Genomic DNA, 27,259 nt, shown 5'->3' on the forward strand with positions numbered 1-27,259 from the left:
CCTCTGGTGGATTGAAAGAGACATTACACATTGTAGTCCAATTCGAAGTGAAATGAATTAATGAGGGGCTGCACAGTGGCGCAGTTGGTATAGCTGTTGCCTTGCAGCAAGAAGGTCCTGGGTTCGATTCCCGGCCCGGGGTTTTTCTGCATGGAGTTTGCATGTTCTCCCTGTGCATGCGTGGGTTCTCTCCGGGTTCTCCGGCTTCCTCCCACAGTCCAAAAACATGACTGTTAGGTTAATTGGGCTCTCTAAATTCTCCCTAGGTGTGAGTGTGTGTGCGCATGGTTGTTTGTCTTGTATGTCTTTGTGTTGCCCTGCGACAGACTGGCGACCTGTCCAGGGTGTACCCCGCCTCTCGCCCGGAACGCAGCTGGAGATAGGCACCAGCAACCCTCCTGACCCCATTAGGGAAGAAGGGTGTAAGAAAATGGATGGATGGATGGGATGAATTAATGACCCATGAATCTCAAAGAGTGGTAGTTTAACTGTACTAGAAACATATATACGAGCAACAGGTATTTCTACCTCTTGCTCGTTGTTATTTCGTCTCCCCAGGTCCATTAATGTCAGGTGTAAGAGTGAACCCAAGACGACAGCCACTGTTCAACTTCACAATCAACCAGAATTTACTAAAACAACCAAATGGATAAAATCGGACCAACATCTCAATATGATCATCAGAACCCAAAGCCACAAAGAAGAAATTATCTTAGAACAATGCAAAAATACAAAGATGCATATAAGGAGAGCGCCGTGGTGAACAAGAGTCACACACCAGTGATTTGACTAGCTGTTTTATCTCAATTGTTTTTATATCAAAGTACGTCAAGGTGGGTTTTTTGCTGTCAGATGCATTCTGACGTATTGTGGTCTCTGCCTGCGTGCAAACAGCCTGTAATGACGTGTTTGTACACCAGCGACCATGCAAGTGTTACTAAGGTCAAGGGATAAACCTATCTGCTGTCCAAGCCATCCTCCCCATGTATTTTCCCAGGGTATGAACAATAGATGTGCTTATTTCACATCTATTGTGAAAACATGGAACACTTAGAACATTTCCCATAGCCAAAGTTTATCAACTATCCATGTTATTTCATCCTTTCAAACTGCTTCAAACTGGTTCCTCAGTCCACAACAGAGCTCCCCTGACCTCTCCTCTGACCCAGGGCATTAAACAGCAGATTTTGATTGCAAAAAATTACCACCTGTTTCATATAATATTTTCAAACTCATATAAAACACACATGAGCAATTTCAATACTAAAACATCTATTACACTCAATATTTTCTGATTACGTTTTCTGCTTCTTTGGTTATAATGAGCCTGAACCTTTTTCAGATGAAAATATGACTTATACACGCTAAAGAATGTAATCTAATATTAACACTCCACTACAACTTCTATTACAAACGCTCATATACACAAAGCCATTAAAAAGCATTTTCAATGTTCCTTCATAAAACATTAAGAAATCTCTGTGCTTTCAACTCTTTCAAAGCCATTGTAATAAAATGCTTGTTTGTCATATCTGTATACCCTGTACATATCAAGTGTTGAAGGAGTTTTCCCTTACCTTTTCACCAGTAGGGGGCACTTAAGGAACTCTCTTGGTGTTCTCTAAGGACCAGCACCACCACTAACCCGGTTAGTGTTGGTGTTGTGGTATCTCTTCTGACATTTATTTGAATGTTCTGATCACAAGAGAGCCAGAAGAAACTGAATAGTTAAATTTTAAATATGACTATGACAAACCTTACAAATCTTATTAAGCTACCAGAAGGTGTGAATTTCTTAGTTAAAATGTTAGTGTTACTTCTAATTGAATGTTTGCTTTTCACACCTGTGATCTTCGCTGTGTCTTCTTGGAGCAACATTCCAGTGTCTTAAGAAACGGTTGATCCTATTTATTCAAACCGTAATATGACACTATGCGACATATTTACCATCACAATAAGTGCAGCTTAGTTTCACTTCTGTATAAAAATAGACTCATAAAGCCTGCCAGGCTTGTAGGTACAGGCAAGCAAAGGTGTGTCTGTTTACAGGAATTAAGCAGGTTCCAAGAGGCAGATATTGTTTTAGACTCAAGTCTTTCCAACAATTTGTGAAGAATGTGTACACACACAGTTTCATAGACTCACATGCAGATCAGAGATTGGCTGACTGAGATTGCGTGGCTGAGTGGGGAATCTGCACATGATAGATGAAGATAGAGCCAATATTAAAAGAGGGATGAATGAAGAATGAGTGTTTAAAAATTCCCTGCAAAAATCCCCTTTAAACAGTGACAGACTTGCAACTAACTGCAGCTGCACAATAAAAGTTTGTCCTCTAATAACTAACTTCCGTGTTTGGTTTTGGTGCCATGTAAGCCATCTTAAATCAACATACTGTTTAAAGGATTAGTTTATTTACATGGCACTAATTCACATCAAATGTTATCTAAGGGTACAAGCAGTTTCAGTTCATTTTCAGATACAAAATCAAATCCTGTCAATAAAATTCAAAATCATCAGCCCAACCCAAACATGGGCAGATTAAAATTGTGTTGCACAGATTACAATACGCCCAAATTATAATATGATAAAGTTGGATTCAGTTGATCATTTAAAACCAGCTGATATAAACTGTCTAGTGAAGCTCAGCTAACTCTTCTGGATGAATCCATCATCCTGCGCAAGCATGTGGCCAGAGTGAAACCACTCTCACTGACTAGGAAGAGATGTCCAGGAAAATAAGGCTCAATATGAAGGACCGTCTACCATGACTGGGATTACAGAAAGGGAGATAGAAAACCCCTCACAAAAGAACTGGTCTAATTGTACTTTCTACAGCAAAAGACAAAAAATTGGTGCAGAGTATGTTACAAAAATAGCCTCAACCATTAAATGCACTCTAAACTCACTAGTTTTAGAGCAAATTTGAGAATAAATGGCATCGTAAAGGCCAAGGAACACAGCAGGGTGGTTAGGAATAAGGTTGTGGAGATGTTTGAAGCTAATCTGGATTAGAAAACAATTTGTATAGTTTAGATTCTCTCATGAAGCAATGCTCAATCATCATCTAAAAATGGAGAGTAAACAGTTTGCCAAAAGCCACACAGCGGGCACAAAAAACCTGTAAAAGAATGTGCACTGGTCAGATGAGCGCAAAGTTAAACTTTCTGACCTCCTTGCGAAGGCAATGATGGTGTGATTGTAAACACCATCACTGCCACAGTAAAACATAGTGATGGCAGCATTATACTCTGGGATCCATTTAATTCATCAGCACAACAGAATGGGACAATGGATGAAGTTAAAGAAAGAAGAACCCTGGAAGAAAACCTGCGAGAGTCTACAAAAGACTTGAGACTGGACAGACGTTAGACTTGAACATTAAAGTTCATGGTTTCCTTCCAAATGGAGCCAGAGCGCTCTTTCAATAAAGTAAAACTGATATCATTTTCACAATTATGCTCAATCTGGCATTGGCATTTTTGGTTATAATGCAGCAAAATGTAGAAAATTCAATACATTTGTATTCCATGGTGTTAACATTGCGTATGCATAATAAATTAGTATTATGTAGAAGTAGAATATTATAACAATGCTCCACAACTCCACTGAGGGTTTTTCTCCATTTGGAGGGGTTGTTTGAATAGCATGCATATTATTTCCAGTGACCAGAAAAATGGAAGTGTTCCTTTATAGAGTTTGTATCGCTTCCCTATTCCTGACACATTTCTAGGCTATTTGTGCGTCTGAGAACTCTAGTTCTGACACAGTGAGGTGGAAGTATCTTCTCTAACGCGACTTGTGGTCAGGAGGACACAGTGATACATAGAGGGAGGTGTTTCCCCTCGGATGCAAAATAATAAGATGAAGTGGCGTCGCAGTGGTGACTTTCAGGATATAGGAACCTGACGTTTGACATTTTCCTAATTTTTGTGCTTGAGTTATGGAATAGAGAGCAAAAAAGAAGCAGTAGTATGCCGTGATGAAATTCTAATTCTAGAAAGAGGAAGTGGTGTCCAATTTGGATCAAGGAGCAAAACCAGTTGGTTTTTCATGCAGTTTCTCTAAAAACAACTCCTTCTCTCTGATTCAGTCTCATGACAAGTTCACACCTGCATGATTCAGATACTGAAAGTGTCAGGACCACATGAATGTTTAAATGAGTTGTCTGAATTCTGTGGAACTGGGTGGTTTTGAGGCACACCATTTTAGCAAGGATCTAAAGGTACACCTGTTCTATAAAGGTAAAGCTTCTCCTTAAAACTTTCACCTGAAACTTAGTTTTTTTTACTGCGGTGTCACATTCCTGCATCAAATGTGCCTTTAAATTAATATTACATAGTCCAGGTAAATGTTTTAACTTGGATTTTCACATGATTTTATTTAAGGAATCAATTCTTATACTTGAAACTCAAAACAAATACAACACTCGGACCTCCAATCTTAAAAATTAAAACCCCGTAAATCCCAGTGTAATTCAAGATAAAGTAAATTCCAGTGGCGCTTTAATGGTTGAAAAAGACAAAGGACAAAGAGCATACTCTGGGATGTGTGGTGATGAAAAAATAGGTGACGCAAGGCAATCCCTAAATGTGATGAAACACAATCAGCAAGAAAACTTTCAGTTTCCTATGAAGCAGGACGCTCAGGCTTTCCGCATACTGTCTCTACGTCTGAGTGGATGCCGCTCCCTTAAAAGGGGAGTTTATGGCAGGCCGTTTAAAACATAAAATCGATTTCAACGCACTGACGTTCAAGATATGTGAAGTTGGCTTATTATGAGTGACCATAAATTTTAGTAAATTAAGACATAACTACATTCAGACTATTATAATTGACGTCAGATTTACTTCTGATTTGTATGGAGGCTTCAATTTACTTTTAGCTTTTCAAAGCCTTTTTAAGTGCATTGTGTTTTGTCGCAAGTGATTAAACAAGAAAATCTTTGCAAATTTCTGAAGCAGTTTTCAAGCGCATGAAGGCATTTTCTGACAACTTTATATGTAAGGCACCCACAATTCTGCAGGCAACTGTTTGGACAGCTCAGTGGCAGCAGAAGGGGGTCGACCTTGCAATTCGTAAAAAATTACGTTAGAGATAAATTGTAAATAAAGATGTGTGACCGTCAAATAAGTGATGTCATTTGAGATTTCTCAAAAGGAATTTTGACTTGTCAACATATAGTTGAAAATATCGTTAATAATTATACTCACTAATCATACTATAAATGTAAATATCTTAACTTACTATTCAGAATAGTCAAAATGTAGTTGCGTCTAGTCAAAATGTAATTACAGGCAGACGAAACTGATTTTATGTTATAATGGCTTGCCATAGTAAATCCCCTGGTCCTCATCACGTCACAGAAGTGGGTGTATAAAACTTGTAAAATTACCGAGACAAACAACTGCAGCTGGTAGTACCGTACAGCAATATTGATATCTCGGCTCCACAATGCAAAGGTATGGTGAAACATCTGCTTTTCTGCTCTGGGCATTTACTATTTTATTTATTTTGAACTAGCGATGTTTTCAGAGGGGTCGTTAATTTTTTTTAATGCACAGAGTTCATAATAAATGTATCTGCATTATTGCTTTCTCTGCATATTCTCTCACTTCTATGTGTTGGCGCCTTTTGCTAAGTTGCTTGTCTGAACAATACGGATCTGTCGTGTTTCCTCACAGTCCGCCCAAGCCTCAGTTTGCCAGTTGGCTCATCGAGCAAGTGGAGACGGGCCAGTACAAGGGGCTGTGCTACGTGGATCAAAATAAATTCAGAGTGCCGTGGAAGCACAACTCCAGAAAAGACTGCAACGATGAGGACAGTAAAATATTCCGGGTATGTTTCAGCAGCTCGAGTATTTTTGACGTACAGTCAGACAAACAAACGTGTATGTGTGTGCGTGTGCATATATACATATAGACACACAGACAAATAGATAGATGTAGATATATGTGTCAATTAACATATTTAGCTCAGCTTTTTTAGACCAGACTTAAAAAGCTGTTTTTATCTACAATGTCAAGAGAATTCCTGCACTGTGTCTGATGCTGTGGATGTGTGTCCACAGGCCTGGGCAGTGGCGAGTGGGAAAATCAACGAGTTCCCCAATGACAAGGCCAGATGGAAAACCAACTTCCGTTGTGCTCTTAACAACCTGTCTCAGCGCTTCAAGATGGTCACAGATAATTCCAAGAATCAAGAGGACCCTCATAAAATCTATGAGATTATGAACACTGACAGTGAGTAGCTATTTGACCTTAGCTTTAGGATGTGGAGAACCTTTGTGTAAGACAAAATTCAGCAAGATTGTCTTTTTTTCTTTAACTGCAGGCAACTATGAAGGTATGCCAATGCAAGATTCCCAGGAGGAATCTGACATGACTCCAGATATATTCAGCCCAACCACCGAGTATTTTCCCACAGGAAATGAGGTGCAGGATTAACTGAAGTGAACTTTCATGTCTGTTAACAAGTTAAATATTCACAGACAGGCTGGTACTTAAATGGTAACATAATATTTTGTTCTCCCCATCTAGCACAATCTGCATCAGGACTTCATGGCCCTGGATCTTGGCAGCCAATCAGGAGGTAAAACTTATATGTAAAAGACAATATTACATTTGTCAGAGGTGTTTATGTTGAAGATTAAGTAAACAATCTTAAACGATCTTTCATTCTAAACAGAAGAGCAGTTGTGGACACAGCATAATAATCCTGTTCTAAGTTATCTCACCGCAACTGAGAACCTTCCGCAATATCTACCAGCCGATCAGACGGCTTACAGTCAAGGTATGCTTGATAAAAGAGACTAAAAAATGTTTATAACAGCATAAACATTTGCAGTGTGAGCCTCATTCATTTTATCTCTTCATATTCCAAACAGTAAATGCTTCTCCAGTCCTCAGTTCACCTCAGACGCCCAGTCTGTACGACCTGGAGATCTCCATCCATTACAGGAAGAAGGAAATGCTGAAGGCGATGCTACACACCAACCGTCTTCAGCTCCACTACCACAGCGAGGACCCCAAGTTCAACGCCTCTTATCTCTGCTTTCCTTCCACTGAGGGCCTGCTGGACCACAAACAGGTACATCTTTACATTCACTGACATTGGATGGGCTCTGAGTCAATTTGCCATGATTTTGTATCCACACTTTACTCTTAAGATTAGTCCAATGTTCTTCAAACCATTGCATAAGAGTTTTGATTTAGTTTTGCTAATCATTGCTTTGAAACGAAGGCAGACATTTTTTTAAAAATAATCAACACAAACTGAAAAGGAAATCTGTTCATTTGAAATTGGATGCCTCATTTGATGTGATTAGTTAAAGAGAAGATTTTCCTTGGGCAGCATCTGTAATTACTTTGTGTTGAACTTATGTGTTTTTAAAAAGGTAAGAGACAAAGAAATCAATGACATTTCAAATACAAAAAAGATTCCTGGATTTGAAGGAACTCACAAAGAGCTCCAAATGTTGAAAAACTCCAAGAGCCAGGTTTTTTTTTTTTTTATCTGTGTTATGTGCATGGTTTTCTTCAATATCCATGAGGGAAGGCTAGAACATGCAGTGAGCACAAACGTGATATAAAGAATTTGTTGTTCTGATTATGTCTTTCTGTGCCTCAGATTGAATACACCAACCGCATACTGAGCAGCATCCAGCGAGGTCTGCTCTTGGAGGTGCAGGAGACCGGTATCTACGCCCGGAGGCATGACAACTGCCATGTGTTTGCCAGCACCAGCGACCCCAACGTAGCCCATCCAAACCCCCAAAAATTGCCCAAAAACACAGTGGTGGAGCTCCTCAGTTTTGACAAATATGTTAATGGTTGGTTTGAACTTTCTGTCCTTTTAGAATGTTGTAGCATTTCTCATTTCTGTTGGACTTCATTAAGTAAGCACTGAGTTAAACCCACCTTCTTCCCATGTGTGTTTTTAGAGCTTAAACATTTCAAGGAGAACAATGGCCGCTCTCCTGAATACACCATCAACATGTGCTTTGGAGAGAAGTTTCCAGAGGGAAAACCGCTGGAAAAGAAGCTTGTCGTTGTGAAAGTAAGACTTTCCTGCTTATTCTGTTTGATCCTTCTCCAGTCACTTTACTAAGTGATTTAACATACATCCTCTATGCCTACAGGTGGTGCCTCTAATTTGTCGATATTTTCATGACATGGCCCAGATGGATGGGGCTTCATCTCTCCACAGCGACAACATCAGCCTGCAGATTTCACACAACAGCCTCTTTGACCTCATCAGCTCTGTGTTTTCTCTGCCAGGAGCTGAAGAGCAACTGACCATTGGTGTGCCTTTCATTGATCAGACTGGAGACTTGATTTCTCACTGATCTCTAGTCAAAGTGATAACTGCTGCAGAAAGTGAACTAGCCATTTACAATTAAGGCACAATTAAACACAGCTCATCGCCTTTTGATTTTTTGTTTGCACTATTGAAACACTGACACTTAAACCACTACAAAAGCAGAAAGTCTCCTTAACTAGTGAACTGTTACAAAATAAACCTATACACAATTACTGTAAATCTAAGATTCTCTTTATACATATATGCCAATTTGTTTTTCAGTGTCCAATTTCAGAAAATTGTTATATTGGTTTTTAGATAAGCTATAATGATATCTGTTTTATTTACCTCTGTAATAAATGTTTGTCTCTTAAGTGCTTGTAAATAGCACATCATAAGCCTAACTCAATTCCAGTTCAGTTCTACCCCAAAGAGCTCATAAACTATGTAAAATGTAAATATATTAGATTATTATTTTCTGTATTTAACTGAGAATATATTAAGTTTTCAAATGGTAAAATAAAAAAAACTGCCAAGAATCTGTGGTTTTCTTTGTTACTGTACGTAAAGTTCAGTCAAACTTTACAATAACGATTTTCAACTCTAAATGTCAGTCTTGTCAATGCAACAAATTTTGAATCAAACATAAATGTTTGTATGTTTGAAATGATTAAATGTTGAAATGAGCAAAATAAAATAATCATAGAAATAACATTCATTCCCAGAAAAAAAACCGGACAATGAATTGTGTATTTCACAAGGTGAAGTACACACAAGCCTTCAACACAACTTCAAACAACTTCAAAATGACTAAACTTAAAATAAAAAAAATAGTTGCATGCATTAAAAACCTTAAAGCACAAGGAGTTGAACAGCCTGACAGCGGAAATCAAAGTTGATTTTCAAACCGTTAGTTGTTGCTTTCACACTTCTGTAATGCCTTCCAGAAGGCAGAAGTAAGAGCAAAGAGTACTGTGTGTGAGTTCTGGTTCTGACTGTGTTTTTAGCTCTCATTGTCTTTGTGACCCGGGTGATGTAGACGTCCGGAAGTGAAGGGAGAGAAGGTCCGTAGATGAATTGTGCAGTTATAACTGAAGTTAATAGATATTGGATATTTTTGGAACTTCAGAGGAGTTTCTCTAATGTCTAAAAGGAGAGTATAAAACTAATCAAGAATCATTCATCTTTGGGTGTCAAACATAATATCCCAGAATGACTCTTTTACAAGTAGCTGAGATTATTGACATCAAAAAAAGTTTATAGAAACTCAAAAAAACCGGTGTGGCCATCATAGGCCAAGAAATGACATTCAAACTTTCCAAATTCAGTTAAGTGTTTTTTGTTTGTATCTGCAATCTAACATTAATCTATTGTAGTGTAAGGTTCCTGTAGGATTTTGTGCCTCTGCTCCTGCATTTGGCAGGTCAAGAAACTTTTGTCTAGAGACTTGACCATCTCTGAAGTTGAGAGAGACTGAGGAGAGGAAAGCACCAAAGCAACAGGAAGACCTGTATCTGACTTAGTGAGGTCACTTTATTTTGTTCAGTTGTGGTACTGGTTCAGCTCAGGTACTGATTCTGATAGATCAAAGGTGGCTCTGCATCCCTGGTTCATATGCAACCTTTGGTCTTCTCCTTCATAGTTTGAAATGAATTTTAAGCTATCAAACTATATATATATCACAGTAGTTGAATCTACACTTTACAATGGTGGTTGTGCCAGTAAATATATGCAAACTGGATAAATGTTAACCTTTAGAAATTTATTTGCAAATGTAGATGTTCTTAAGGGGTAGAAAGCCACTGCACCACAGAAGCATTTAGGATGATCTACCCGTCGCTCTAAGAACGAGGAGCAAAGTATGAAATGGGACAAAGTGTTGGCCTCTTCTGATAGTACTGCTTCAGACCACAATAATATGACCAGCAGTATTAACATGGAATCCACTATGAGCAGGTACTGGAACTTAAAATGACAAAAAAAAAAAATTGGCCATTTTTTAAACTACACAGTTTTATTTGTGTCCCATTTGAAAACCACGCAGCCTTTTCAATCAAGTTAACTGAACAGAAATCAAAAACATTCAGATAAGGAGGAGCACCTTTTCTTTTAGCATCTTCCATATTCCAGGTCCCTGGCTTTATGAAGCCTATATACACAGGTTGTAAAACCAAAGTCCAACAACCTAGCCAGTAAATCTTTACAGTAAGCAACTAATGAACAATAGATCCAACAATTCAAAATGTGTTTTGCTGTGAATATTTTAAATCAAAGTTAAGACTGAGACAAACTAAGTTTAGAACAAATACAGTAAGCCTTTATCTGCTGCAGAAGGGTTAAAACCTTTTGCTAGCAAAAGGCATGTTTACTTCAGTTGCACCTCTAGTGAGAAATATTTACAACATGTGTGAAGGTGTATAAGCTGATTTCACCAACACATACATCAATGCCAATAAATTTAGTCAATAATTAGTGAACGAGTGAACAGAGCACGAACAGCTCCAAATGAAACAAAGATATTAAAGAAAATACAAGACATGAAATCAGTAGGTTTGGATAGTGGACAAACATTTAGAAAGAAATGGAAGGTTGAAATAGTTAGTCGTTCTAACTATTACATCCATATTATGCCTTGTGAAAATGCTGTCAACTAGTTAAAAACTAAAATAAATAAACAAATTAAGTATTGTTTATTCAAAGAAATTGTTCAATTGATGTCAAAAATCTAAAAGCTGATTTCCTATATTTCTGTTACTAACTGAAACAAACCATAGACCTGGTGTTACACCCTATGGCCTCCAAACCCGCCAAAATAAGAAATGAACAAATGTTACAAACCTCGTATACAATTTTCCTTCATCCAACTACATTTAGTAGAGTTAGATGTGGAAGACACAACACCGGCTTCCAATTACAAAACTTAAATATTCTCTATTTTAAAAAAAAAAGAAAAAATTCACAACATGTAAAACGGATGAAAGAATCCCTTGGGTATTTATATCAAAACTCAATTATTTACAACTGAATCTCAAATTCCTATGAGATTCAGGTTATTTTTTTTTCTAGAAAATTGCATATCAGTGTCTTTCCGTAATGTGTCATGAATATGCATTAGCTGCATAATTTCACCACTTGAGGATAGACATTTAGTTTTACCACTTATAAATAACTAATTTTCTTTATAGAAAACAATAACACCCATAGACAACATGAAGCCAAAAAACTCTGTATCCTCAGAGTGAAATGGCAGATAAAGGAGAAGGCTACCTGATTTATATTTCCATGGGATGGTCTTGAAGTTTTGCCTCTTTAAGGCAACACTGAGGGTTCCATTTTAATGTTTCTCAACTGGACAACACAAAACAAATCACTTTTAGTCAGAGACGACCCAAGATGAAGACACAAACGGGTAATTCAAGTCACTTTTAAAGAACGTAATACATACATTAAGCAAACATTTAAGAAACTATTCCATAACTGAGTATTCATTTCAGTTTTCTCTTTTGGGGTTGCTTGAGATATAGAACACAAAACAGGGGATGTGAGGGCCAATGAGAGTTTATAGTTCCTTATGGACTGTCGGAGAGTTTTATTGGCTCACACTGATCCTCAGGGACCTTTGATGAATCGTCTCCTTTTTTATGCCTCCTTGCATGTTTGTATTTGTCCACATACGCCTTGACCAGATTTCCCACTTTCACTGGGTTGATTTCCCCACTTTTGCTGTGGCACACCTTGTGACCAGAAATAAAAGATAATCGTATAAGAATCCCATAAAAAACTAGAGTTTGTTATATCGAATTACAAAGTACTTTTTCAAAAGGAGTTTTACATTTATTTCTGACTCACCTTTTGAACAGCTTTACGCAGAATCTCTTTGTACTCGTCTTTGTTGATGTCTCTCCTTTGGTAGAAAGGCTTGATGGCTAACTTCACTTCTTCAACAGCTCTCTCCTGCATGTGCAGCTTTTTGAGGTACTGTTAGGAATAAATCATTGCTCATGTTACAACCTAATCCTCAGGTGTTTTTATATTTATTTCAGTTTACTAGGCAGCTAATATCAGCACATTACACTACAGACCACAATCTAGATGGTATTATTTAATTCTTTTACTCAGTGAAGTGCCTGTTGTGCCAACGGGACACATGCAGCTCTGCAGTGATCCGCATCAGGAAGAAGAAATGTCTTAACTTCCTTGTACAGTAAATTTTTTGCTCGTTTATGCTAGCTGGGTCAGGTGGGTTCTTGCATTTTTAATAGAAAACAAACTTAATGAAATTATGTTGAGAAAAAAAAGTTACAAAGTAAATGTGCTTAACATGAACAAAAAATTAAAGTGAATAAAAAAAAATGTATGTCTCTTTAATAACCTTATTTGAGAGATAAAATGAATAAATGTCATTTTCACCTTGTCTTTCCTTGACAAATCCCCTTCTTCTGCTTCTCTTTGCTCAGTGGTTGATAACTCCGCAGGGTTGAGGCCTCCCGAGCTGGAATTAGCACTCAGTAAACCAGCAACACTTTTCTTTGAGGAGTCACACACAGTGCTCTGTAAAAGTATGAATTATTAATTTAACCTAATATGCAAAATCAAAAGGGAAAGTCCTGCACAGTACCATTCAAAGTTATTCCCCACTATGCATTCCTTCTGTGTTTTTTGTTTTTTAGGCAGATCTAAATGTCTCAGATCAAATGTCTTTCAGCATCAGTCAATAATAATAATATGTACAAAATACAAAATGGTTTTCAACAATGATTTTATTTATAGAGACAAACTGCTATCTAAGCCCTCCTGCATTAGAGTGAAAGAGGATTCCTGCCAAATTAAACACAGGAACTCCTTGTGTGGCTCAATTGCTTGGTGGAAATTAGTGCCAACAAGAGTTTCTTGTAGTATTGCTTTGCCCCATTGTTCTTTACACAACTCCAAAGGGGAGGATTGGAGCATGACTGGCCTGTTTATAGTCATCCCACAGGATGGGAGTTTAATCACAAGAAGCACCAGGAACACATGAATGAACTTTTGGAGGGGAATGACCGTGATCTCGTAGCTCTGTAAGACGCTCATCTGTTTGGAGTTCAGGCAGCAATGAAGAAGAGAGAAACGATTCAGCTCTCATTCTGTCAGAGTTCAAATGTTGTGCTGGTTGGTTCACACCAGATCTTCGTCATATTAGTCTGGTGTGATACGCATTGTATTCTGCGATTATAATTTTCTTTTAAATAAAGTTCATCAGTGGATATTGGTTTACATCTTTTGACTGCAGTACTTAAATCCAAAAAGTTTCATGCTGAAAAAAAAAAATAATAATATGTAGATATATTTATATGCAAAGAAAAAATCATCTGCTAATCTAAACTGTTTTCATTATGTTTGGGCCAACAATGAAATATTTGGGTTTATTTGAGTTCATCAAAATCATAACTTGGAGATTTTCCATTGCTGTAGCCAGTGGAGCAACGACGGCAGCCCACGGTCCAGTCAATATTCACGCCTACAATAGCGGGGAACAAACCGTAAGGGAGGCATTATGGTCATTACGGCTGCAATAAAAAAATTCTGCAATGGGCCAAATTTCCTCCACAGCGCTGAAAAAGACTCATTATAAGCTATCGCAAAAGCTTGATATCTGTTGTTGCTGCTAATGGCGGCTCAGCAAATTATTAGGTGTTGGTTGAAATCTTTCTCATACAGGACCATATGGGTTTAGAGTTGTGTTTTTTTTTATATAAAAACTGCATTAATCTTTATTTGTGTCGTCTTTGACTAATATTTAAATTGGTTTTATGTTCTGAAACACTGTGTGACAGTGAAGTGTGACAAATGTGCAAATAAATTGGATATTAGAAAAGAAGCAAACACTTTTCAGACCACTGTAGATGTTCTATTATCCGTTTTGATATGATTGGCACCCAAGGCTATAGAGATTGTTTTATAATCTTTTATAGACTGACAGCTATTACTGACTTTGTTTTTTTATTGCTGCTGGAATCGATTTACGCTAGTGTGTATTGCTTGTGATGTTGGAGGTCATTTATGTCAAGTCAGGCAGGTTCTCTTTAAGGGATTTATGACTCCAAAGGTCTGGCAGTAATCATGTCTGAGTTTGGCTAAGGAGAATGAGTCAAACATGTTATTATTTCCAGTTACTCCATGATTTAAGAAGTTTAACAACTTTATTATAATGGCCAGAAGGTTTGTAAGCAATTTTCACTTAACTGAACTTCATATTAATATTTGATTTAAGATAATATACCTTTGCACTGCAGGATAATTTTTGTACATGTGGTCTGAATTTGCCGTTTCTATTGTTATTTCATGGTGTAAAGACATTGTGCATTTATACAAATTACTTATCATGCATGTGGACACCGACTGACACACATTAACACACATCAAAATAAGATCATAACAGTGTTTTCAATGAGTGGTAAAAGGTTTTGTGAAGAGACAAAGATCTAGTTTCGTTTCATCTGAAAATGCTTCAGAATCAGTTTCAGTTTCAACCATGTGACTTTTTCCAGAGACAGCCTTGAGGTACACACTGCCACCTGCATGTCATCACTAAAATTACATTCCATGCACTTTAAGAAAATCCATGCTGAAAAGCAAAGAAAAACACTATGAAACAGCTCTTCCTGACCTGAGTGGATGTCTGGACAGCCAAAGGGGGTTTGCGAGATCCTTCCTGCTTCAGCTTCAACTTATACAGCGCTAACTCTGTGGAAGTAAAACCAACACAAGGCCAGAGATTGAAATAGAAAACAACTTTCACTCCCATAAAAAATCTGAATGAAAATGAAGTGAAACAATCTGATGACAAGACTTACTGCTTGGAGATTTCTCTGACTGAGGTCCTTCTGGCTCCTGTATGTTCCAGGTGACACGCTTCACTTGAGTCTTGGACTTTGATCCGGCTGCAGCTGATGTCGGCTCCGCTTCTTCCTTCTCCTCCACAGCTTCTTTCTCCTCATCAGCATGTGCGCCGCTACCCTCTGCAGGCTCCGATTTGACGTGATCGAGATTGTCCAGCATTACATCCACATTAAAATCCTCATCAGACTCTGAAGGTTCCGGTTTTGATGAGTTCGCCGCTCCAGCTGTGTTTTGTTGTTGGTCAGACTCTAATGAACTTAGCTGAAACTGACATACTGAATCCTGGAGGGGGTCTTCAGCGGACAGGGTAGGAGGTGAGGAGACAGGTGGAGAAGGGCAGTCCTGTGTGGGGCTAGCCTCAGATTTGATGGTTGTTTCATACGACTCTGTCTTGTCATGACCCTCCATTACCTCATCATCGCTCTGGGACACTGACAAGGAAGGTTTATCCTTTTCTTCACTTTTAATTTCTTTACCAATGGGACAATCTTCAAACATATCCACAGGTTGCGGTTTTTCTTTTTTGATTTCCTTTCTATTTTTTAATTCTACTGGGATTTCTTTAGCCTGAATATCTCTTCTTTCAAAGTTTTTGTCTTCATCTTTTACCTGAGAAACAAACGAACAGGAAGGCAACTCTTGTTTTTTCACTCCAGCACATTTGTTCTTCTCTAAGCTTCTTTGTGTAATTTCGTTCTCCTTTTTTCTTTCCTGTGGGAGATTTGTTCCTTTCGAGGATGTCTCGTGTGAAGCTGAGGTTTTGTCTGTACTTCTGGTCGATCCTTCCTCTTTCCTTCGCCCTTTTGAGCCGGTATTAGTCCTTTGTCTCCCATCTTTAGCTCTTGAATCCACTTTATCTCTGGATGAGACTGTTGCATGTTGCCTGGCACAATCTTTCCTCCTTTCTCTAGATCTAGACCGAGATCTTGAACGAGATAAGTGACGCTTACAATCCTTAGACCTCGATCTGGATCTCGACCGTGACTTGGACCTTGATTTGGAACGTGATCGACCACGTCTTCTGTCCTTGGACACTCTGCTTTTCTCTGTGCGTTCATTTCGGTCCTTACCTTTATTCTTCTTTATCCTTGAGCGCTCTCTGCTGCTAGAGCTCGAACATGATCTACGGAACAAAATGACAAAATCCCTATGTGATCTATAACATATTTAAAACACAGAAAGTGATCAAACAAGCTGTCGCCAGTGGCTTTCAAATGTGTACCTGAGCCCTGTTAAAATGCACGGTTTTTGTGATGTTAAAAATGGGAGCAAGATAAAGCATACCATCAAATAATTGAGCACATTTGTGTTTCTTTTTTCAATAAGTGGTACATTTGTTTTGCAATCTGGATTTAATAATAATTAAAACCAACTTAACATGTAACTTATGACTGAAGTAAAATCTAATTTTTGATTTTGTTATATTATCTTTTTTCTCCTTCTAAGAAATGTATTTTTAAATTTATTTATAATAACTGTCATATATTACATGTGGAAAGTTTTAAAATGATTTACCATGGTGTCCAATTTTTTTTTGCATCACAAAAGTTTGACATTTAAACAGCAATATCTTCACTTTTGATAGCCACTGTGCTCTACAGCTTGAACAGCTTTCCACTCACCTGGATCGCCTCTTTGTCTCGTCTTTGGACTGTGATCGGGACCGCTGCCTCTTCCTGTAAACTCTGTCTGGAGAGTTGGGCTGGGAGCTGTCAGAGGTTGACTGTGCCTTCCTCCTTTCTCTTGACCTTGATCGCCTTGAGCTCCTGTCTTTCTCCCTACATTTTTCCCTTTCCTTCTTTTTGCCTTCCTTATCCAAGGCATGAAGGTCTTCTCTTATGTCTGTCTCTGAGCTACTGGGATGTTGATTCTTTGACGATTTGGAGGTTTGCTTCCTATGGCCCAAATCTCCCATCAGCGTACTGGAACAGGTTGGTGAGTCTTCTGATTTGGTCTCTTCCATCTGTTTCTTTAAGATGGAACCCGAGCAGGAAGGTGATGAATTATTCCTGTAGTTGAGAAGAGATCTACTGGACATTTCGGCAGAAAGTCCACTGTTCTGTTGAGGATTTTCCTCCGCTTTTATGTGTTTAACATGTTGATAAGAAAGTGATGTGCTGTCTGCACTCTCGATTTTTATCTCACTCTCACTTACAACCCTGTCATCAGAACTTTCACATTCATCTGAACTTGGTTCTTTTTTAATTACAGTATCAATGAAAAACTTTTGCTTCTCCTGCTTAACTTCGGCTAAATCGGATTTCTTTTCGACTTTGATACAATCTGCCGTAAACATTATTTCTGGTGTTACAGTAAGCTGCGAACTCCTGGGTACTTCCTGCGAAAACTCCGTCTCCTCTGATTCAGTTTTCACCTGAATTGCATCCCAACGTCGTGGCACTGAACCCTTGTTGCTACCTAAAGTAGAACGTTTCCCTCTGTTAGTGCCAAATTGAGAGCTGAAGTTCATGCTTGTGGGCTCAGTTTCGTCGCTCGAACTACTTGAATCAGATAGCGTGGGATTAAAAGGATCGTAAATATTGTCTTGCTCCTTGGCGACTGTACGAGACGCCAGAAGTGTTTTCTTGTCTTTGTGCATTTGCTTCTTTTTTGCTTCCTCTTCTTTTTCCCTCCACTGTTCTTTTACGTTGCTTCTGGCTGAAGAGGATGACGTTATGCTGAGCCGCCTGGCGTGCCAGGAGTTCCCACTGGAATTGATGCGAAAACTTACAGCTGAAGATGAAGAAAATGACGCATGCCGAGTCTGGCTTGCAGGAGGGGTGGAGGACGAGGAAGCGAAGGAATTTGAGAATGCTGATGATGAGCCGGCTCTTTCCGGCCTGTTCTTATGGCCATCGGAGTGGCCCTTCTGCTTATCAACACTCTGTTGCCTTCCTTTGTCCCCAGAAAGGCTGTTCATGCCACTTTTAGGCAACCCAGAACCATCGCCAGCACCAGCAGAATTCCTACTTCCTCTGCTACTGTCAGAAAGGCCACCATGACCTGTACTGTCATTTGTGACACTACTATTCTCTCTTTTTATCTTAGGTATGCGAGGAAGCACAGACACATCTACCCAAGTGGGTTTAACAGGAGCTTTCTTAGGTTGGGACAGTGACAGAGTTGTTCCTTTGTCCCTGAAGTTGGAAACCTGGATGGGGTGAGCAGATGAAGAAGGCATTTCTGTTAGGGCTCTCATGCCATTGGCTGCTACTGGTCTATTCGGATGAGGAGGCAAACTTGGATTCACTCCAGAGGTTAAGTCAGAACGTGGTCTCGGTTGGTAGTGGTTGGCAGAGGAGGGCATGAAGGAGGGTAAATGAGGTGTCAACAGTCCATTCACAGAGGTAGGTGAGGATCCTGATGGATTCCCATTGTGGTGCAGAGATGCAGAGTTGTCTCCTAAATTGTACGAACACCCTGGACTGTTGAGGGTGCTGGTATCACTTGAACTGCTGGTGTTTCTGCTGCTTGGAATTGGTGTAGGTTGCATCACTGCAATAGAAAATATGTAAAAAAAAAAACAATAACACATGGTTTATTTTAACTCAAGACGGGGTTTCTTTGTGATGGTTGAAGACAAGAATTAAACGTACTTTAGGCACATCATTAAACATTATCATGTTTGAATAAATGTGATGAACTCCTCACCAATTTTGTGCAACAGGTAAACACAAAGGCTGTGTAATCGTTCATTTTTTGAATAATCTAAATTTTTCTCTTTCCTTTAAACCACAAAAAGAAATCAAAAGGTCAACAAAGAATTGAAACACATCAAAACACAAAACAGATGATAATTATGTTTTGACTGCTGCAATAAATAAAAGAAGGCTCTTATTTTAGATTGTCAAAAATAATAAGAGTGACCTGGAAATATGGGTAATTGCTCTTGTTTTAGTCAGGAGTGACATTCCACAGAGAAAATAATCTGTTTCTGCTTTATCCCAGTGGCTCCAGGAAATACCGAACTGAAGCCAGCAAACAATAATTTTTATTCTGTCCACTGATCAATGATCTAGTCCAGATAAAAAGTAACAAAATCTGTCAAAAAGATAAATGCACACCCACAATCCAAAGATCTGTATAAGAGGATGACACCCAAGAACATAATAAACCACTTGCAGAATTCAGACATCATCGACATGAACAAAAAAGTAGCAAGTAAAGTATAAAATTTTAAAAATGACATGTTCAGTTCTTTGTCAATTTTAGATCCACCATTGATGCATTGATATCATCTGTGTATAATAATAGGATTGCTGCCAATGTTGCAGAATGCTGAGTGGCAAATTTATACTGGTGGTTTTATGAACTATTTTCAATGGTCAATGTAGAACACATAGCCTGGCAGCTGGTTAGAGAAATGGAGCCAAGTGTTTCAGGCCTTTTTTTAATCACTGTTTGTTTGTTTCTGAGGGTATTTGGCTTTAGGAAGACAGAGGATTACCATTATATTACTTATAAATGGTCTCAAAACAACAATATTATCGTTTATCGCAATAACTTCTGGAGCAATTTATCATCCGGCAAAATTTGTTATCATGACTGGCCAACTGGTGTGGACAACAAAAGCTGTGAAAAACATTTTCATATATGTTTTGATGAACATATTTTACAAAATAAACAGGTAGAGTGTATTTGCATTTTGCTGTTTTTAGAAATGTGCAAGCCACACTTACTTGGCTTTGAAGCTTTAAGAGAACCATCTCGACTAATGACGACATCAGAACTGTCCATCAGGAGCATGCTCTGTCCAGACAGGATGCTTCCCAGTAGATCAGGGACAGGGGCAGCCTCCACAACACCCGGCGAGTGAGGGACGTCCACACCTCTCCTAGTAGAGCGCCACAAATAAGATTCAATTAGAAATTTGACACAGATAAATCAATACTGAAATCACCAACAGCCAAAAAAATTTAATAGTTACACATATTTTTAAAAAAACCTTATTTTATGTATCTCAGGTCAACCTCCTCCCACTTTACAGTGTTTCTATCCATTTTCCCATTCAAACATTTTTACCAGAAATGCTCTTACAGAAGTTTGTTTATGTCATCTGCATAGTCAACAGTCATGAAATAACAAATCATTGAAGCTGGATTCTGATTTGATATTGTCTTAACAGCACTAAGCACCTGTACCTAAATCAGTTCCAGCCCAGCAATCTTAAATTAGAATAAGATAAATCATCTAAAACTCTGGTTTAAACTGGATTAAAATGGTTTAAAGATTAAAGTTAACAAAAAATTTTAAAATGTCTTTTTTTTAAATCAGTGCACATTCATTGGTGGGCTTTGTCTTGTTAGGTGGCTTAACCTGCCACCTACTGGCAGGTTAAGCCAAAGGAGTACATTCACAACAAGCAAAAGAACACGCATCTCAACAGGCATAGAAATGTGTTTTCCAAGGACTAAACTGGAACTGCAGAAGCAGAGTTACCTCTAAAATTCAAAGTTACTAAAGATAAAAACTGAGAGCTACCTGGAGAGGCCTGCAGTGACTGGACGAGCCACAGGCTGATGAGAGCGAAGGGCAGACCGAGAGATCCCTCGCCTTTTTGCCTCCAACAGCGACGTAACCTGGGCTTGCTCTTCAACCTCTTCACTGGTCAAATAAAGATCATACATCAAAATTATTATGGAATACGTATTAAATGAAAATGTCTCATCACTTGTGTGCTGTGTAACAACAAATCCTAGCTCAAGCTAAAATGCTGCCGTCTGTCAAGTAAAGTAAACAGCAAGCATTTCACATGATCAAACAGTACTATGTCTCCTTACTGGTCAACAAATGGATCCAGGTCAAATGGATCTCCATAGATGGAGAGTGATGCGGCTCCAATGTCGGCACGCATGCTACTCAATGTGTTCTCTGACGGTCGGTATACTGTTGGAAGTGAGGAGCTCTTCTTATCCTTTACAATTCCTAGATTATTGGCAATACGGCTTCTTGGAGTGGCTACCTTTCTTTCAATCTGATGGGGAAAAAAAAACATACATAACTTCAGAGAAAGACCTTACACATTGGCAACATGGCAAATAATTTTACTTATGCTTTATAAATAAAAAGAAACAAACCAATAGGGATGTTGAAACACTTACAGCTTTTTTCCTAGATTTGCTCTTCCTTGCCCTTCGTTTTCTCCTTTTGACTCCTGTTTTTTCTGCTTGACAATTTTTCCCCTTAGAAGATGTCTTCTTTCGTCTCACCTTTCTACGTTTTCCTATCAAATCAAACAAGGTTCATCATTGCCTACGACCACTAATGACAACAAACTGTCTTTTCTTCTTCAAATTTTGCCTACTTTGCTGACTTGATTGACTTAGACACTTGGAGGGCATTTACTGACTTACTTACCAGTTTTGCGTCTCCGGCTCGATGGCGCCCGAGGAGTGATGTCCCGTACATACACAGCGGTGTTGAGTCCAGCAACCACAGCATTAATGGTTTCATCCAGCCAGGTCGACTGAATCAGATATGTTGGAGCCAACTACAAAAAGTGTGTTTGCATTACTCTGCTGGGATGCTATCTAAGCCTGATATCGTGCAAAAACCAATTTCAGTACATGCACTAAACTTTTAATGTTTTAACTGAATCTTATCCAAACAGAGAACTTACTAAGCTGGAGTTACTAGTTAGTTTCAACCAGATGAGAGCACACCAAGTGCATTAAAGTTTAACACCACACAAATGCTTTGCACGGATTAGGATATTTGCCGAGACAAAAGCGTCATGCCAAACCTGCGATGTGCGTGCCTGGGTTATGCGATGTCGGTTGACGTTGGCTCGAACTCTCTCGCTCTGTTGCGTTCGGGCGATAGCCCTGGTGGGACCAGCGGTGTGAGTTCGAAACCTACTGGTGGCCGGATGGGGAGTAGAGAACAGGCTGTCTGTGTCACTGATCTCCTCAGCTGAACCTCCTAAAACACATTTTGCAGAGACTGATGAACTCTCTTCACATTTATTCCTTTTTTTAAAACTCTTTGTTATGCTCTTCAACATACCAATGGACAAACTACATGATGAAAAATCTGTTTCATTATAAATTATAGTTATAATCAAATGTGGAAATTCTCTATATTTAGATATCTGCTTTAAAGTTATATAAATGTCCTCTCCCCCAAAGTGCTATAACAATTTTACAGCATCTTTCACAATCAGGTAGGAATAGCAAGTCTATTCCTACCTGATTGTGTTCATTCCTTCAATGTTCTCTGGTTTTAAGTGTAAAGTGTGATTTTAAGTGTAAAATCAGAGAACATTAAAGAGAACCCAGATTTTAAAATCTCTGGATATTTCTAACAAATCATGATACTATGAGCTCAGACAAGAACTAGACTTATGGAATCAAATATCCTCCAACAATTTCCACATATCCATCATTTTGGCCCACTCATCTTTACAAAATTGTTCTAATTCAACCAAATTGGTGGATTTTCGAGTATGAACATCCTTTTTAAGGTCTTGCCACAGCATGACTTGACTAGTTCCAGGTCTAGGTCAAAGTCCAGATCAGGCCTTTACCTTATCTGGCAAAGCCAGGTAATTACCCCAATTGTCATTACTCCAATATCAATTGAGGAAATTGGGGTTGGCCGTCCACTGCTGGAAAGGTTCACCACTGTTCAATGTTTCCACCACTGGAGGATAATGGCTCTCACTGTGGTTCTCTAAAGCACCAAAAGCCTTAGAAACTTCTAAGGCTTGTAACTATTCCCAGACTGATAGATATCACAGGTGTATGCATTTCCACAAACTGCTATAATTTCTTTTTGCAAAATAAGTGATCTTGAAAGGTAACTTAAAGGCTTACTTGACTGGCGATTGTTGGCCTCACACTCAGGACAAAACCATTCCTCAACAGGAACAGCATCAAGAGGAGGCGTGAGGCACTCCATGTGATACCTAGGACACAAGTAAGGTTTTACTCTCATAACAATTCATTTTTAAAAGGGGTAGATGAAAACCTGCTGAGAACACTCTAGGCTTTGGTAAAACCTCATCTCACCCCGCATCACAGCCATCACAGAGCAAGAGTCGGTCCTCGCGGTCACTGCCCCCACACACCTCACAGTTGGTCTGCTCCAAGTCCAGGTCTACCGTTTCCTCCTGTCCTGCCTTCACAGGCTTCTGAACCGTGACCTGATCACACACTTTACAGAATTAGCCCACATGATACTAAAGGAAAATCTCAGTCATTTAACTTTTCAAAGTTTGTGTACAAAGAACCATACTCACAATTTTCTTTACTTTTCCTCCATAAGATTTCCTCAGATATATGTTGTCAAAGACAATGCGGTCCACAGGACATGAGTTTGCATTCTACATGAGGGAGTGAATTAATTTTTAAGATGTCATGTTCTTTAGTGTGTTTTTTTTTCTATCACTGAGTTGAAACCAATTCAGACTGACCTTAGCCCATTCTAGGATGCAGTCAAAACAGAAGTAGTGCTCACAGTTCTCTGGTGTTGCAACAGGTTGGCTACTGAATGAGTTCAGGCAGATGGGACACTTTTCTCTGTCATCGTCTGAGCTCATCTCTGCAAAGTCAGCAGAACTTCCTCCAAAGGTTCCTTTCCCTGACTTAGCATCTTCCTCCTCTTCACTATCTAGATAAAAAAAAGGAACACCATTCAATTTTTACAGTATAGCAAAAACTGTATTCACAGAGGATACAATGGAATAACTTCAGCAGAAAGAAAAAAATCCTCAAACACCATGGGTGCATATGCTTTGCCATAAAGCTCATCCATATACACAGAGAAGATCAAGCACTGTGTCCATTACCATCCTCTTCCTCACTATCTTCCTCCTCGTCGTCTTCTCCATTTGCAGTATGATCTCCTTCGTCATCATCACTATCAGAGTCTTCCTCTTCAGATTCCTCGTCGAGATCATCCGAGTCATCTATAATACATATAGAGATAATTCAATTAAAGAAGTAACAATAGGTATAAAACCTCAAGGAATATGAAATAAATTGAAGCTAAACTCATCTAAAGAAATCACCTGAGATGGCCCATAATGCAGCTCTTTTTCCTTTGCTGTGAGATGAGCTGCGGTTAATCAGCTCATCTTGGCTGTCGTCTTCATCCATGGCTGACCATCAAAACAACAGCACAGAAACTTCTCTAATGCCTAAAATTAAAGAAATTATGTAAACTCATATGACTTTTTTCATTACTATGTTGATGCTAATTTGAGAAACTGACCCAATGCTACTTCGGAATTGGACACTCAAGTGGTTTGAAGTGAGGTAGGTGGAGTTACACCATTTCAAGAGGAGAATCCACCAGCACATACACTTGATAACCTGCTCACATTCAGATAGGGGAGCAGCATACACCCACCTCAGCTATGTGGCTGATATATTCAGAGTGGGCTCATGTGGACGTTGAGATTAAAATGTTGTCTTTAGTTATTAAATTAATTCATGTAACTGGTTAAATGTTGTAAATTTTAGATATCGAACAGAATGTGAGCTTTAGCAGTTTAAATAACAATTTTATACATCTTTCATATGATTGATGAGTCATATCGTTGGCGCGACCCCTACCTAGGCCTGTCACAATAAACAATAAATTAATTAATCGCATGATAAATTGCAGCAAGCTCAATTTGTATTTGAATGCTTTATCATTTTCTCTTTCTACCAAAAACCGGAACATGTTACGCTTTATTTTTATGATTATACTGGTAAAGATCTAAGAATACTCCCACTGAGAGATAAATAAAAATATATATTCTTTTGTACTTACACAGGAAGAAAAACAAAACGTCAAAAAAGAAAGTTAAATTTTTATCTTAAATCGCCCTGCAAAAAGATCATGAGATTTTCTTTTTTTCTCTTTCATTTGCAGTCTTTCCAACTATTTACGATAGTTAAAAACAAAAATGTAAAAAGCTTTCAAAATCTGATTCCTCCGCAGTTCCTGTTAACTTATATTCAATCTTCATCAGCTAGTCAAATATTGTTACCTTTTTCATTCTAAATATTATTACCGAAGGTTACTAGTTAACGTTTAAGAGCTAACCAACAGCAGCATTATGCAAATGCTACATTTGTAAACAAAGAACAAAATTCATGACAAAGTAGTATTTTTCAGCAGTTTTCACATAAAATAAATATACAACGGAAATATGCATGTTGATTTTTAATGTTTATCTCATGACAAAAAAGATGCCCAGATTTCACGTTAGTCTTTTTTTCAAGAAATGACGCTAGCTAGTAAAATTAGCTTCAGTGTAGCTTGACAGCTAGCCTCGGAGTAGCTAAAATTAGCGAACATTAACCACTAGCCCGCTTACAATCTGTGCGAAAACCAGTCATTGTGTGGAGCGTTTTGCGTAACATTAAGTCTGCTTTCATGCACCTATCATTTCACGCAGAAGCATTTATTTATATTTTTAAACCTACCCTATTCAGTAGAGAAAGATATGTTCATAAAGGTTTGAAGTCTCCACTGCTGGTGAGTGACACCACCGGCTGGCTAAGGACGGAAATTACCGAGTGAACTTCGACATATGGGATTCTTAAAGAGACCGTGCACGTTAAAAAGATCATCATTTTCTGAATCAACATAAGAGATGCTGCATTCACGGTTCTAAAACTGTTGGTTGAGTTTAGTGTTACAAAGTTCAAAACAAATTATGTGTGATTTAGTGAAGCTAAACAAAGCAAAGCACTGTAAATGATACCTAGAGAAAAAACAACATGAACGTTTACTGTTACCTGAGCAGCAAAAAACCTCTAAATTACATATATATGAAATACATGTGTGCTTTTAGACATTTTTGTTAATTTGTGTGCACATATCTGCTAATAAAGTTTAATAATACGTTTTAAGAAAATCCAATTAAGGTAGGTCAGTACAATAGGGGATACGTTTCTCTGAAAATAGACTTGTAACTACAAATTCTGATTGTTATTCAATGAAGTTCATTAAACAAGGGAGCACAGAAAACAAATTTGGCAGCAGAAAACCCTACTCTTATCTTTCATAAATAGTTTCTTAAAACGTTCAGAAGTATATTTTACTATTATATGTAAGTTAATTTTTGAATAGGCTCTCAAAAACCTGAGATTTCTGACTAATAATAATAATAATAATAATAATAATAATAATAATAATAATAATAATAATAATAATAATAATAATAATAATAATAATAATAATAATAATAATAATAATAATAATAATAATGATAATAATAATAATAATAGAATCCCAACCTTCACTTTGGGAATAACCAACTTTTTTAGTCGATGAGTCTCTGAACATAAGTTTTGAAAAGAGCGGAATAAATCGTCCTCTAGTGACTTGAAAAAAATTACAAAAATCTACTGTTACATAACAAAGTCTCTATTCCTGGTTTGACGTTGGGCCAACATCCCAGCCAGCATACCTAGGTGGGCCCCATATGGGTTAAAAGAGGGCTGTCAATATGGGTCCCAAAAGGGTTTGTCCACGGGTTCCATGGTGGCCCCACATGGGTTTGCCCAGGTAGATTTTAATGGGCTCCGACTGGGTCTTCAGTGGGACCCAGATGGTTAACTTACATGAGGCCCATCTGTGGCCCACTAGGGTGCGTTCAGGTATATTTATCTGGGTCCCAAGTGGGTCTGAACTGGGCTAGAATATGGGTAACAAATGGGTTTGTCCACGGTTTCCATGGTGGCCCCACATGGGTTTGCCCAGGTAGATTTTAATGGGCTCTGACTGGGTCTTTAGTGGGGCCCAGATGGTTATCTTACATGAGGCCCACCTGTGGCCCACTTGGGTGCGTTCAGGTATATTTATCTGGGTCCCAAGTGGGTCTGAACTGGGCTAGAATATGGGTAACAAGTGGGTTTGTCCACGGTTTCCATGGTGGCCCCACATGAGTTTGCCCAGGTAGATTTTAATGGGCTCTGACTGGGTCTTTAGTGGGGCCCAGATGGTTATCTTACATGAGGCCCACCTGTGGCCCACTTGGGTGCTTTCAGGTATATTTATGTGGGTCCCAATTGGGTCTGAACTGGGCTAGAATATGGGTAACAAGTGGGTTTGTCCACGGTTTCCATGGTGGCCCCACATG

At 38.6% G+C, this 27,259-nt stretch overlaps 2 protein-coding genes across 5 annotated transcripts; one reads left to right on the forward strand and one right to left on the reverse strand.

The window, feature by feature from the left end:
* The first annotated feature begins 5,358 nt into the window (after positions 1-5,358).
* On the forward strand, positions 5,359-8,463 carry irf7 (interferon regulatory factor 7). 2 transcript variants are annotated; one of them, XM_044123524.1, is made up of 10 exons: positions 5,359-5,462; positions 5,685-5,838; positions 6,071-6,242; positions 6,334-6,434; positions 6,540-6,591; positions 6,688-6,792; positions 6,884-7,089; positions 7,630-7,831; positions 7,943-8,058; positions 8,141-8,463. In XM_044123524.1, the coding sequence occupies exons 1-10, from the start codon at positions 5,455-5,457 to the stop codon at positions 8,345-8,347; spliced, it is 1,323 nt and encodes a 440-aa protein (XP_043979459.1). In that variant the 5' UTR covers positions 5,359-5,454; the 3' UTR covers positions 8,348-8,463. The 2 variants fall into 2 exon arrangements, with proteins under 2 accessions (XP_043979459.1, XP_043979460.1); XM_044123525.1 differs by having other exon boundaries at positions 6,887-7,089.
* Positions 8,464-9,814: 1,351 nt separating this feature from the next.
* Positions 9,815-25,681, reverse strand: phrf1 (PHD and ring finger domains 1). Of its 3 annotated transcripts, none has more exons than XM_044123526.1 (19): positions 25,599-25,681; positions 24,191-24,319; positions 23,969-24,088; positions 23,594-23,790; positions 23,420-23,503; positions 23,190-23,323; positions 22,995-23,086; positions 21,923-22,101; positions 21,538-21,670; positions 21,282-21,403; positions 20,961-21,154; positions 20,662-20,784; positions 19,860-20,014; positions 16,803-18,675; positions 15,135-16,303; positions 14,948-15,024; positions 12,712-12,852; positions 12,151-12,279; positions 9,815-12,035 (listed from the first exon to the last, which is right to left on the reverse strand). In XM_044123526.1, the coding sequence occupies exons 2-19, from the start codon at positions 24,276-24,278 to the stop codon at positions 11,871-11,873; spliced, it is 5,175 nt and encodes a 1,724-aa protein (XP_043979461.1). In that variant the 5' UTR covers positions 24,279-24,319; positions 25,599-25,681; the 3' UTR covers positions 9,815-11,870. The 3 variants fall into 3 exon arrangements, with proteins under 3 accessions (XP_043979461.1, XP_043979463.1, XP_043979462.1); XM_044123528.1 differs by lacking the exon at positions 25,599-25,681 and adding an exon at positions 24,394-24,940 and having other exon boundaries at positions 21,938-22,101; XM_044123527.1 differs by lacking the exon at positions 25,599-25,681 and adding an exon at positions 24,394-24,939.
* Positions 25,682-27,259: the final 1,578 nt, after the last annotated feature.

The sequence above is a fragment of the Gambusia affinis genome, linkage group LG08, assembly GCF_019740435.1.
Source record: "Gambusia affinis linkage group LG08, SWU_Gaff_1.0, whole genome shotgun sequence".
Lineage (NCBI taxonomy): Eukaryota > Metazoa > Chordata > Actinopteri > Cyprinodontiformes > Poeciliidae > Gambusia > Gambusia affinis.